The 12829-nt window shown below is 41.9% G+C and overlaps 1 protein-coding gene across 2 annotated transcripts in view; it reads left to right on the top strand.

Annotated features, from left to right (window-relative positions):
- Positions 1-12829, top strand: part of ATRN (attractin) — a 151183-nt gene that overhangs the window by 72024 nt on the left and 66330 nt on the right. For both annotated transcript variants that reach the window (XM_044263364.1, XM_044263365.1), the window contains exons 11-14: positions 1222-1306; positions 8694-8914; positions 11019-11140; positions 11968-12106. In XM_044263364.1, coding sequence (XP_044119299.1) covers positions 1222-1306; positions 8694-8914; positions 11019-11140; positions 11968-12106 — 567 coding nt within the window. The remainder of the gene's footprint in view (positions 1-1221; positions 1307-8693; positions 8915-11018; positions 11141-11967; positions 12107-12829) is intronic.

Consider the following 12829-nt stretch of genomic DNA (forward strand, 5'->3'; position numbering starts at 1 on the left):
ATGTTCATCTGGAGATGACCGTGGGACTGACCCATATAGAGATTAGGCAGGGACGAGCCTCTAGGGAGCATGTGTCATCAGGGATGAGCAGAGAGTCAGAATGGATGGACGCCTGTTAAGGAAGCAGGAGGGTCACGAGGCAAGATGGATGACCTGTGAGGGAGCTGTTAACAGTGGCTACAGAGGACTCAAGGAAGACAAGGACTGGAGAGCCTTTTGGATTTCGCAACAAAAGATGTTGTTTGTTAGCTTCTAGACAGGGAGGAGTAATCCAGATTGCAGTCATGTAAGAGGTATACCATGAATGTTGACTAGAGTAAAAAAAGAAAACAAAAAGCCCCACTTCTCTGTGGGAAGAGAAGGTGTAGTTGAGTGCCTCCTTGTGCACAATTAAATGTTGTGGTAATAGCCAGGTGAGACAGGAAGAAAGAGTCCCTGTCACCGTGTGGTTTTTGAGAAGCAGGGTGGGTAGGCAGGAAGCTTTGAGGACTGATGGCCTCTTCTCTGTGTGAAGAAGACCACCACAGAGTCTAGGCTGGGGAGAAGGAAGCAAAAACTGTTGTTGGTAAGGTTGAATGAAGGTCTGGATCGAGTAGCACTTGCTTAGTGAGCATGAAAATATGACTGTTTCAGAGAGGGCGTGTGAGTGAGGTGGGCAGGGTTCTGCGGTGCCAGTTGGATGAAAAAAGGTCCAGAGAAGAATTGCTGTCATGGGTCAGGACAAAGGAAAATCAGTAGATGCTAGGGGTTCTAGGAAAGGACTTGAAGTTTGAATTTTTTATCTATTTATCTATTTATTTAGTTTTCAGTCTCCACCTGTATTTTCCTATTTTAGCTACTGAGTTTGGGCAAATCAGTATGGAGTGGAAAATAATTATGGAGGGCACATGTTTTACTTACATAAATTTTGAAAAATACAAAATTTACCCAAGTTAGGAAGCGTTCTGGTGGGTAAACTTGATGGGCAACAGAATGAGTGAGCATCATGGATATTGGATGCATTGATGAATTAGAATTGCCGTATTCTCCTACACCCTTCGTCCATGCCATGCTTTTCCACTGTTGCCCCATTTAACCTCAGCAATAATGACTTGATTAAGAAAAACCGAGAAATACATTTTATGAGGTTGTGCTTATTGCAGTCTTCTTCCAAAAGAAGATGCCAGTTCCTACTGATTATGAAGAGCCGTTCCTTCTGAAATGTGTTTTTCTTGCTCCTAGCTTGTGACCGCTGGTCAGTGCTTCCCAGACCTGATCTCCACCATGATGTCAACAGATTTGGCCACTCCGCAGTCTTACACAACAGGTAATTAACTGAAGAAGTGCTTGCTCCTTTTCTCTTGTGTTTAATGTTTATGTGTGGTGTAGCGATGCAAATGGAGTTGAACATGAGAAAGTGGAATCGGACTTACATATTATTTTCGGGATTCCCTCAGCCCATTAGTTTGTTGCAGAGCTACGTAGGTCTGAATTTCCTGAGTTATATTTAAAATGTCTGATATGGACTTTAATTACTTCTGATGCCCAGTTTGTTAGCATGCAGGAGTATGCTTTGTTTGGTGCGGTCTGCATGCATGGGACAACAGGAGGTCTTGTGGTATGGTCTCATGCCCCCCGCTGTTCACTGTTGTTGTGGTGCTTAGGTTGTCAGGTTTCTCTTTGTCAGATCAAGTAGGAAGGAGGGATTAAAAAAAAGGAGAGAGGGCATTTCAGATGGATAGGATAGAGGAACAGAGATGGGGAAGTTATGAAGCTTCCTGCAGATAAATGTGCAATCTTTGATATTCTGAAGTCTGTACTACATTTTGTTGTGTTGCTCAAAAATGCCTGGCCCGAGTTAACTATATCTGCCCCTGGAGAATGGGAATCTAGAATGGCCACTCTGCCCGTTCCTCACAGTGTGCCTTAAAGATCTGTGATCTGTTGGGGCACCTAGCCGGCTCAGTCGGCAGAGCACGTAAAAATTCTTGATCCCAGGTTTGTGATCTTGGGCCCTATATTGGGTGTAGAGGTTACTTAAAAGTAAAATCTTAAAAAGAAAGAAAGAGAGAGAGAGAAAGAAAGAAAGATTTTGTGGTTTGTTAAACCTAGTCATATTTTAAAGCCTAGTCATATTCTTAATTTTCCCCATTTTGTTTCAGCTGTTAGGAGTGTTGTCTATTTGACCTAAAATTCTGAGCCTTAGCAATCCTGAAACTTTTGAAATGCGACAATGCCTACATTATGTTAGGACTCCCCTGGCTTTCAGAATTTCTCTTGTTATGATGCAAGATGAGATGGAGATGTGGGATTAGAAAAGCTGAGCCAGCAGCATGTCTTGACGATGTCATGAAGGAAGAATGGGCAAAATCCAGTTACTTCGATATTGGGGAAAGGTGACAGCTTCTTAAAGGAATCACTCAGCTGCAATTTAGTGATAAACATGATTTTCCTGTGGGAACATGTGATAGTATAGGCTGACACCCATACTGATTTTAAGTGTCCCCTTAAATTGTAGGCTGATACTTCCTCAGTGAGGAAAACCCTGAGGTTTTCTAGTGAGTCCCTTTTGATGCTTTCATCTGAAAAGCAGTGGGGCTGTTTTGTCATACCTTGCTGGTGGGTGCCTGGCCTCTGCTTCATTCATCTTTATGCCCCTGCTTCTCCCAGCACAGTATTTGGCAGATAATAGACATTCACTAAATTGTAGCAGCTCCTAGTCTGGTGATAGTAACTAGCAGATAAATGAATCGTCTATTAAAATATTCTAAGGTTCTATTCAGACTCAGAGAAGATGACACTTTACCAGACGACACACTTGAGCCATGAATCAAAATTAGGAATGGCTTGCCTGACTTACCATGATGTTTTCATTTCTGTGTAATTCCAGTGGTGTGTTGGGGCCTATCTGCGAATCATCTGGGTGTACGGGGCAGGGCTGGAGGGGGCAGCAGATGACGAGAGAGGCCTTGTCTAGTTTCATTTTGTGGAAGAATTTACTGAGAGAGAACGTGGGTATTATTTCTTCATATCCCAAGTGGTGGTTTTCTTAGTCTGCCAGCAGCTTTGGGTCTGCCGTCCGGTCACTTACCTACTGTCCCCTTGGGTTTTGTAAGGGCGGTGGGCGGAGGAGCTGGCCGCGAGGCCCTGGGGCTGCGTAGAGGTGGCTGTTCCTTTCAGTTGCCTGCTCCAGGCCTTTTTGAAGGACTCTGCGTACCTCATATAGCCAACGTGTGACCAGATGGATTCAGAATTGCTGAAAACACCAGCTGTACTGGGAGGGGGTGGAGCTTCTTTGGTTTAAGCAGCAGATTGACTAGTTGAATCCAGACTGCTTAATGTGATACTAAACCCATCGTGAGATTAAAAATTAAACATCGGCTTCATTTTTGGTCATTGAAATGTGTCCATTTCTAGATATAGTATATAGCAGATACTTACCCACAAAAATCTTTATGCTTTCATAAGTTAGTCTTGTGTTAATTTGAAGGCAGTTGAGGCAAGTGAGAGTGAATGACTTGATGCCTCATTGTGGGTTCGTTCTAAACTTCCTGGCAGATCAGAGGATCTCAGAGTTGGAAGAGATCCTAAAGTCATCTGCTCAAAACTTCTACTTCATGCCGTCATCCCCTTTAAAAGGTCCAGGGATGGAAAACTCACCTAAGAAGGAAGCCCCTTCCTTTTCCAGAGACAACAGTGATGAGCAGGTTCTCCTTTATATGATCTGGAGTCCACTTCTCTGTCTCTTCTGCCCAGTGATCTTGTTTCTGTTCTTAGATTTTGCAAGAGATTATTATGGCAGGCAGAGGTGGAGAAAGAAGCAGGCTCCCTGCAGAGCAAGGAGCCGGGTTCGGGACTCGATCCCAGGACCCTGGGATCATGACCTGAGCAGAAGGCAGTGACTTAACTGACTGAGCCACCCAGGTGTCCCAAGAGATGATTATGTTTAAGGATGGTGTCGTGTCCCCTGTCTGTATAGCGCCTAGCCTCTTTCTTCAGGTTCTAATCTGGCACAGTGGTTGGCAGGGTTGAGGATGTCCCAGCAAATGGCACACAAGAGGCATAGCGGTACCATGTATGTGGTAGATAGATAGATACCCTGTGAGACAAAGCCTATCATTTGCTGGCGTTGGCCTCCCACCATAGCGGTTTTTTTGTTTTGTTTTAAAGATTTTTTAAATTTATTTCACACACAGAGAGAGATCACAAGCAGGCAGAGAGGCAGGCAGAGAGAGAGGGAAGCAGGCTCCCTGCTGACCAGAGAGCCCAACGTGGGGCTCGATCCCAGGACCCTGAGATCATGACCTGAGCCGAAGGCAGAGGCTTTAATCCACTGAGCCACCCAGGTGCCCCCCTCCATAGCGTTTTAAGAACTTTTCCTGGAACTACTACACAGCTGTTTTTGTTTTGAATGTGTGTGAGTCTGCGTAGATGGCCTGTTAACAGCTTTATTGGAGTTGACAAACACAACAAATTGAGTATACTGAAAGTGTATCCTTTGATAACCTTGACATAAGTGTACACTTGTGAAATAATCACCATCATCAAGATAACATATCCATCACCCACTAAATATCCTTGTTCAAAATGCCCTATTTATATTCATGAGGGATAGTGCCTCATAGTTTTGTGATTTTTTTAAAATGATATATTTGTCTGATTATACTGGACAGAATACATTGAGAAGTATTCTTTCCCCCTGTAGTTACTGGAAAGACCTATAAAGGATTGGTATTACACTTTAAATGTTTGATGTTCGGTAGAATTCATCTGGACCTGGGCTTTTGTTTGTGGAAAGATTTTAAAATTGTGAATTCAGCCTTTACTTGAGGTAGGTTTATCTGTTTAGATTTTCTGGCTAAGCAGTTTTTTTAGATTTTTTAAAAATTTTGATAAAATTTTCTTTACATAGTATTTACCATCTTAACTGTTTTTTTTTTTTTTTAAGATTTTATTTATTTATTTGACAGATAGAGATCACAAGTAGGCAGAGAGGCAGGCAGAGAGAGAAGGGGAGGCAGTCTCCCCGCTGAGCAGAGAGCCCGATGCAGGGCTTGATCCCAGGACTCTGGGATCATGACCTGAGCCAAAGGCAGAGGCTTAACCCACCGAGCCACCCAGGCGCCCCCATCTTAACTGTTTTTAAAGTGTGCAGACTAGTGGCACACATTGTGAGCAACCATCACTGCCATTCATCTCCCGAACATTTTTTATCACACAAACTGAAGCTCTCTACCCACTGAACAACAGCTTTCCGTTCTGCCCTGCCCCTGCCTTTGGCAACCAGCACACTAGCTTCTGTCTTTGTGAATCTGACTACCTCGGGTACCTTACCTGGAATCATACGGTATTTGTCCTCTTGTGGCTAGCTTATTTCACTTAGCATAATTGCCTTAAGATTCATTCATCCATGTTTTAGCAGGTGTCAGAATTTCTTTCCTTTTTAAGGCTGAATAATACTCTCATATATGTATATCACATTTTGTTTATCCATTCTTCTGTTGGTAGATACTTGGTTTGCTTGCACCTTTTGCCTTTTGCAACATAATGCTGCTATAAACATGGATGTACAAATACCTGTGTCCTAGCTTTCAGTTCTTTTGGTTATATACCCAGAAGTGGAATTTCTAGATCATATTGTAGTTCTATTTTTAAATTTTTTGAGAAACTAGATAGTTTTGATAATCAGTCTTGCCAGGAGTTTGTTTCATTTAAGTTGTTTAATTTGTTGGTATAAAAATTCATAGTATTTCTTTATATGCATTTTAATTTCTTGAAGGTCAATAATGTCCATTCTTCATTCCTGATTTTGTTAATTAATCTTCTGTCTTTGCTCTTGGTCAGTCTAGATAAAGGGTTGTCAGTTTTATTGATCTTGTCAAAGAACAAATTTCTGTTTTCATTTTTCTCTATTTATTTTATTGTTTCTTCTTGATATCATTTCCTCCATTCTGATTGCTTTGGGTTTAGTTTGCTTTCCTTTACTAAAGGTGGAAGCTTCGGTTACTGATTTTAGATTCTTTTTTTTTTCTTCCTAATATATGTGTTTAAAGCTGTAAGTTTGTCTGTAAGTACTACTTTAATCCCATCCCATAAATTTTGAAATGGCATATTTTTGTTTTCATTTAGTTAAAAATATTTTCTAAGTTCCCTTGTGATTTCTTCTTTGACCCATAGGTTATTCAGAATATTTTCTTTATTTTTCAAATATTGTGGAGTTCAAAGATTTTTCTGCCTGTTTATTTATGATTTAATTTCATTTTGATGATCAGAGAACATACTTCGAAGATTTCCTTCCCTAAAAATACAAAGACAAAAAACACTGCATTCTTGTTTTTGTTTGTTTGTTTGTTTGTAATGGCCTAGCATATATGGTCTCTCAGGGAGATTGTTCCATGTGCCCTTGAAAAGAATATGTGTGCTCCTTTATTAGGTGGTGTTGTTGCACAGACGCCAGCAGGTCATATTGGTTGATAATGTTCAAGTTTTGTGTATCCTTGTTAATTTTATTCCTAGTTGTTCTCTCATTATTAAGAGTGAGATATTAAAGTCTTCAATTATAATTGTTACTTTACTATTTTTCATAATGCCTGACAGCAAAGAATTTTCTTAGTCTTTGTTTCTCTCGGGAGGTCTTTATTTTAGTTTCATTTTTGAAGGATAGTTTTGTTGGGTAGAGAATTCTTATTTGACTTTTTTTTTCCTTTCCATTACTTCAGTATCTTCTTTCTCTGCCTTCTAGCCTCCATTGTGTCTTAGCCATTAATATTAATGTGATTCTCTTCTATGAGTTACCCTATGCAGTTTTTTTATTATAATGTGTGTAAACGTGGATCTTTTTTTGATTGTTCTCGTTGGAGTTTGGTGAGCTTTATGGATGGGTGTGTAAAGTAATCATTTTCACCAAATTTGGGGTGTTTTCAGCTATTACTTCTTTAAGTGTGTTTTCTGCTCTCTCTCACTTCTTTCCTTTTGAGACTCCCATTATGTTTATGTTGGATTCTTGACAGTGTCCTGCAAGTCTCTGAAGCATTTTCTCTTTTCGTTTTCTTTGATATTTTTTCATTTCTTTTCTTCAGATTATACAATAGTTTTTTATTTATTTATTTTTAAGATTTTATTTATTTGACAGAGATCACAAGTAGCAGAGAGGCAGGCAGAGAGAGAGATGGGGAAGCAGGCTCCCTGCTGAGCAGAGAGCCCGATGTGGGGCTTGATCCCAGGACCCTGCGATCATGACCTGAGCTGAAGGCAGAGGCTTAACCCACTGAGCCACCCAGGTGCCCCTGTTTGTTTGTTTTTAAGATTTTATATATTTACTTATTTGAGCGAGAGAGAGAGAGAGAGAGCACAAGCCAGGGAACAGGAGAGGTAGCAGGAGAAGCAGGCTCCCCACTGAGCAGGTACCCCAGTGTGGGACTTGATTCCAGGACCCTGGGATCATGACCTGAGCCAAAAGCAGACACTTAATCCACTGAGCCATACAGGTGACCCTGTATGTACTGTAACATTTTGTTGAAAACCAAATCTTTTAGGTAATATCAGGTGTGGATTCTGATTCTCCCACCATCACCACTGCCCGTTGTTGTTACTGTTTGTTTAGTGTCTTGCCTTGACTAATTCTGTAGAGCCTGTCTCCCTAATGTACCACTGCTGATTTTTTCTCCCTAGTTGTTTTTTCTTGTTTTGGGGGTTTTTTAAAAAAAAGATTTTATTTATTTATTTATTTGACAGACAGACAGACACACACACACACACACACACACAGAGCATGAGAGAGGGAACAAGCAGGGGGAGAGGGAGAGGGAGATGCAGGTTCCCACAAAGCAGGGAGCCCTATGTGGGGCTTGATCCCAGGACCCCGGGATCATGACCTGAGCCGAAGGCAGACACTTTATGACTAAGCCACCCAGGCGCCCCTGTTTTTTTCTTGTTTTTGTTTTTAAATCTGACTTCCTAGAGGTTGCCTTTAAAGAGTCCTATGTGGTTTTTTTCTGAGGGTTACGGGAAAGAATGGTTTTTAGATATTGCAATCTAAGTACTAGTCATATTTACCGCTACTAGGTTGGTCACTGTTTCTAGCCCTTTTAAGAAGAGAAGTTAAAGAGAAACTTTGTTGTTTCCTTGTTTTTATATTTGTAATTTTTAAAGATTTATTTATTTGAGGGGGGAGGAGGGGCAGAGGGAAAGGGAGAAAGAGTCCCAACCAGACACCATGCTAAGTGCAGAGCCTGACATGGAGCTTGATCTCACAACCCTGAGATCATGACCTGGGCTGAAACCAAGAGTTGGATGCTTAACCGACTGTACCACCCAGGCATCCTGTTGTTACAGTTTTTAAAATGAAAAATGATATTTTGTGTGTGTGTGTGTATGTGTGTGTGTGTGGGTGGGTGGGTGTGTGTTTTCCTTCTTCCCTCACTAGATAAATGGTTGCATCCAATATATACTTTTCTCTGCATTTCATTTTTTTTTCCCCACATAGCAGTGTATCCTAAAGACCACCACATAGCAGAATGTAGAAATTGTCCTCATTCCTTTTTACATCTGCCAACTGCCATTTTCATTGTGTGGATGTACCATAGTTTACTTACATCACATCCTGAATTGATGGACCTTTGGGGACATTTTATCTGAAGATTATAAAAAGCATATGTGCATTTGTATATAGAAACCTTCAGTAAACTACTCTCCTTTTTTTCCCCCCCTTTTAGCACCATGTATGTATTTGGTGGTTTCAATAGTCTCCTCCTCAGTGACATCCTCGTATTTACCTCAGAACAGTGTGGAGCACACAGGAGTGAAGCTGCTTGTCTGGCAGCAGGACCTGGCATCCGGTGTGTGTGGGATACGGGGTCATCTCAGTGTATCTCCTGGGAATTGGCCACTGAAGCACAAGAAGAAAAGTTAAAATCAGAATGTTTTTCCAAAAGAAGTATGTTTTTTTCCTTTTCTTAAAATTTAATTAATTTGAAATCTCATTTTATCTGAATTTGAAGGTATCTAGCACATGTGCATTTTTTATGTTCATTTTATTATCTAAAATGGTTTGGTAATGACTGGTGCACAGGCTTTATGGGTGTTTGAAAATAGTTTTGTAAACCTCTTTACAGTGGATGGGAACATGCCATGTGGCTCCTAGAAGCTGTCTGTGAATGATGGAGACAAAACCTCCTTGGCATTGCATCGATTTTGTATACCAGCTCCTAAGCCTGGCAGTTGGTCTTGGCGATACAATACAATAGGACCTTTTTGTGATAATGGAAATGTACTATTATGCGTTGTCTCAGTATGGGAGCTACTAGCCAGAGACACTTGAGACCGATGAATTTTAAACTTTCATTAATTTAAATCAAGAATTACATGAGACTGGTGGCTACCTTACTGGATTCTGCAATTCTAAGGCTAAGGGTGAGATTAAGAGGGCCAACCTGGAAAAGCTATGTTGGAGTAGATAAAGAGTAGAGGTAGAGTTGCTGTCTTTGCAAAGTATTCTTTTCTAGCTTCTCTAGTTGGGCCCAGTGGTGATAGCAAGACAGAGAGTTGCTAAGTGTGACCAGTGCTCCTGGCTTCTAGAACCACCCCTTATGTTTTCTAAGCTTTTTTCATCTTGCCTATTTAGCTCCTTATGCTTTTGCTCTGACATGTAGCACTGTGTAATACAGTGATGTAAGAACTAAAAAATCCTTTTTTAAAAAAAAATCTCTGCAAAATATTTGTTCACTTCAATTATTTTAAAGAATGTTGACTGAATTTCTTAACTGTTAGAGTTGGTATGTAGCAAGTTACGTTGAGGGTTATGGTAGATAAAGTCAGCTTTCACTCTGCTGGAGTGCTCCAAACTAAAATGATCATAGATCCCCAAAGGGGCATCCAGACACTTTCCAGTGAGTGGTGGAGAACTGAGAGGACCAGAACTTAGTAGGGATAGACAGTATCTACACTGTCTCTTCAAATGAATAAAATTCGTGAAATTTTTTTTTCTTTTTAAACCAAATTTTAAAAGTTCAAATTAAATGTGCAAGAGTATAGGAAGCAATGTTTGATTACCATAGGTGGTTCGATGTCAACCTCTTTGCTATGAACTCATCTCAAATGTTGCATCTCTGGTCACTCTGCTTTCTCTGTGGGCCCAGTCCTTGGGGTGGTGACAGGGTGCCATGTCCGTAAGTGGATCAGTAGATCAAGCAGCATGGTTGTGCAGCCTCTCTCTTTTTGCTGACCTTGACCTGTCTAGGGTCAGTAGGAGACATAAAAGGTCTGCAGTAGCCCAGAAGTTCTCACATTTGCACTCTTAGACTTACATACATGTATAAATTGTAGCTCAGCCTAGTGTCTCTTTTGGGGTTCTGTGGTGCTGCCTGCTTCCTCCTCCAGATTAGCTTTGCATTTGTAGCTAGAGCAATGGCTTGGTCTTCTGCATTACTTTGTTTGCCTCTTGGGCAGCTCTTGGTGTTCATTATAACACTAATTGCTTTCTTTCCTTGGAAAGAGAAGTATTCAGAGAACCAGACCTGCTTCCTTTATATCTCATTGTTGTTGAATTAAATTAACCTCTTTCTTTTTCCCTCTAGTGTACTCTTGGTGGGGGCATGGAAGTTTACAAAATACTTTTCTCTCTCTCTTTTTTTTTTTTTTTAAATTTTTACTTATTTATCTGACAATGAGAGGGAACACAAACTGGGGGAGAGGGAGAAGCCGACTTCCTGTTGAGTCTGGGAGCCCAAAGCGGTGCTCGATCCCAGGACCTTGGGATCATGAACTGAGCCAAAGGCAGATGTTTAACGACTGAGCCACCCAGGCTTCTCACAAAATAGTGTTTTTTCAAAATGTTTATTTATTTCCAAATACTATTTTAACCTGAACACACTGATATATTTTCCTGCCAGTTTTTCTTCTTTTTTTACTTCCCAACCCTTGTTACATTGTTTTTTTTTTTTCCAAACCTTAGTCTCAGGTTGTGCTCAATAGCAGCTATTGGCCTGTGACTTTTCTAAGGCGAAACTGTCACAGTTGATGAGTTCTTCTTTTTTTCATAGCTCTTGACCACGACAGATGTGACCAGCACACGGATTGTTACAGCTGCACAGCCAACACCAATGACTGTCACTGGTGCAGTGACCATTGTGTCCCCGTGAACCAGAGCTGCACGGAAGGCCAGGTCAGGGGCCGCTTCTCAAGGGTTACAGGGGATGAAGAAACCCCAGGGCAGGTTAGGGGTGAGATTATGGTGTGTGTCACACAAATACTGGCCCAGAGGTATTTTTCAAAACCTCCAGTGTAGTTTCAGGCTTTCTTTTAGGAAGGGATGCTATATACATCCTAATTTCAAAGGTCTTGCTAGCCACAGGATTGGTGTGTCATGTCTTAGAAGAAGGCAGGACTGTTACTCTGTGTACTCCCCACTCCCTAGGCATGGCTCTAGCTAGGTCCTCCATTCTTGGTGTGAGGCTTGTCATGGTGAGCCCACTCTACCCGTGCAAGCTTTGGGGAGCATGTTAGGACTTAAGACTGAAGGTGAGTCAGGCAACTTAATGAAATCTCCTTGTCTTATGTTATATCATGGCTCAGTGTAATTTATGCTCACCATTTATGATTTTTTTACTTGGGTGATAGGACAGAAAAAGATATAGTGACTCCACCTCTGTAGTTTTTGACAGTTTATTCTGTAAAGCAGTTCATAAAGTATGAGAGTTTTAGACTGTTCAGGAGGCATTTGAAAAGCGGCAGGTTGAACACCCCCATTTCACAGCTGAGCAGGTGAAAGTATGGTGTTTAAGAGAGTGCCTTGCCTCCTTTCTGGGTCAGGACGTGTCCTGTGTGAAAGATTTCAGCACAGTCTTTCCACCGCAGGGCCGCCTCGCCTGCATCTTATGTCTTTATTTGCAGTTTGCTTCCTCAATTAGATTTTGTTGATTTTAGTATTCTGTCCTTACCGTGAGTTCTGTCCATGGATTAAGGGAAAAGCTTTTGTCTGCTGTGTTCTAGACCTCCATTTCCAGATACGAGAATTGTCCCAAGGATAACCCCATGTACTACTGTAACAAGAAGACCAGCTGCAGGAGCTGTGCCCTGGACCAGAACTGCCAGTGGGAGCCCCGCAATCAGGAGTGCATCGCTCTGCCTGGTAGGCCTCGTAGGGGCATCTGGGTGTGTGTGGGTCCAGAGACTTCACACACAAACACACACCCCCGCCTCCAATACTGTGCAGCCGAGACTGCACCCAAGAGAGGGAACAAACTTTTTATCCATTCATTCCCCCATTCCACTATTGTGGTTATTTTTTTTAAATGAAAGTACAATTCTTAAGCATTTGCTGCTTCTGTCATTTGAAATAAAGTGAAGCATTAACTGCTGCTCTGGAGAATGGAATGACAACTTGGCTCCATGTCATCGAGCCTGCTCCACTGTCCCTGCTCACCTCTGCTCTGGTCACCTAGCAATCGAAAGCAGCAGTCTTGGTCGCCGGTCTGTGGGCCACTTGGTGGACACTTCTTGCCACTGGGATCAGGCTTTCAGCACCTTCTGACAAGAAGGAGGGGAGATGGTTTTCTCACCAGCAACCTCCTGAGGTGCTTTCCAGTCCTGAATACCTCAGTTTACAGCAGCAGAGGTTGAGGACGAAGAGTTGAGGGCCTCAGGCCAGCCAGCCACAACAGAAATTCTGTGATATATTTGCTTACCCGGGATTTCCAAGAAGGGGGACATCGATGGTTCTGCACAGCTTCCGAAGCATGCACACAGCAGCAGGGTCTGCCAGTCCCCTTCTCAGTGTCCTTTGAGAGTACTGGATTCGTCTTGCACGAGTGTGAGCTGCGTGTTCTTTACCTCATTGTAGCAGACTTCAGTG

The sequence above is a fragment of the Neovison vison genome, chromosome 8 (genome assembly GCF_020171115.1).
Source record: "Neovison vison isolate M4711 chromosome 8, ASM_NN_V1, whole genome shotgun sequence".
Lineage (NCBI taxonomy): Eukaryota > Metazoa > Chordata > Mammalia > Carnivora > Mustelidae > Neogale > Neogale vison.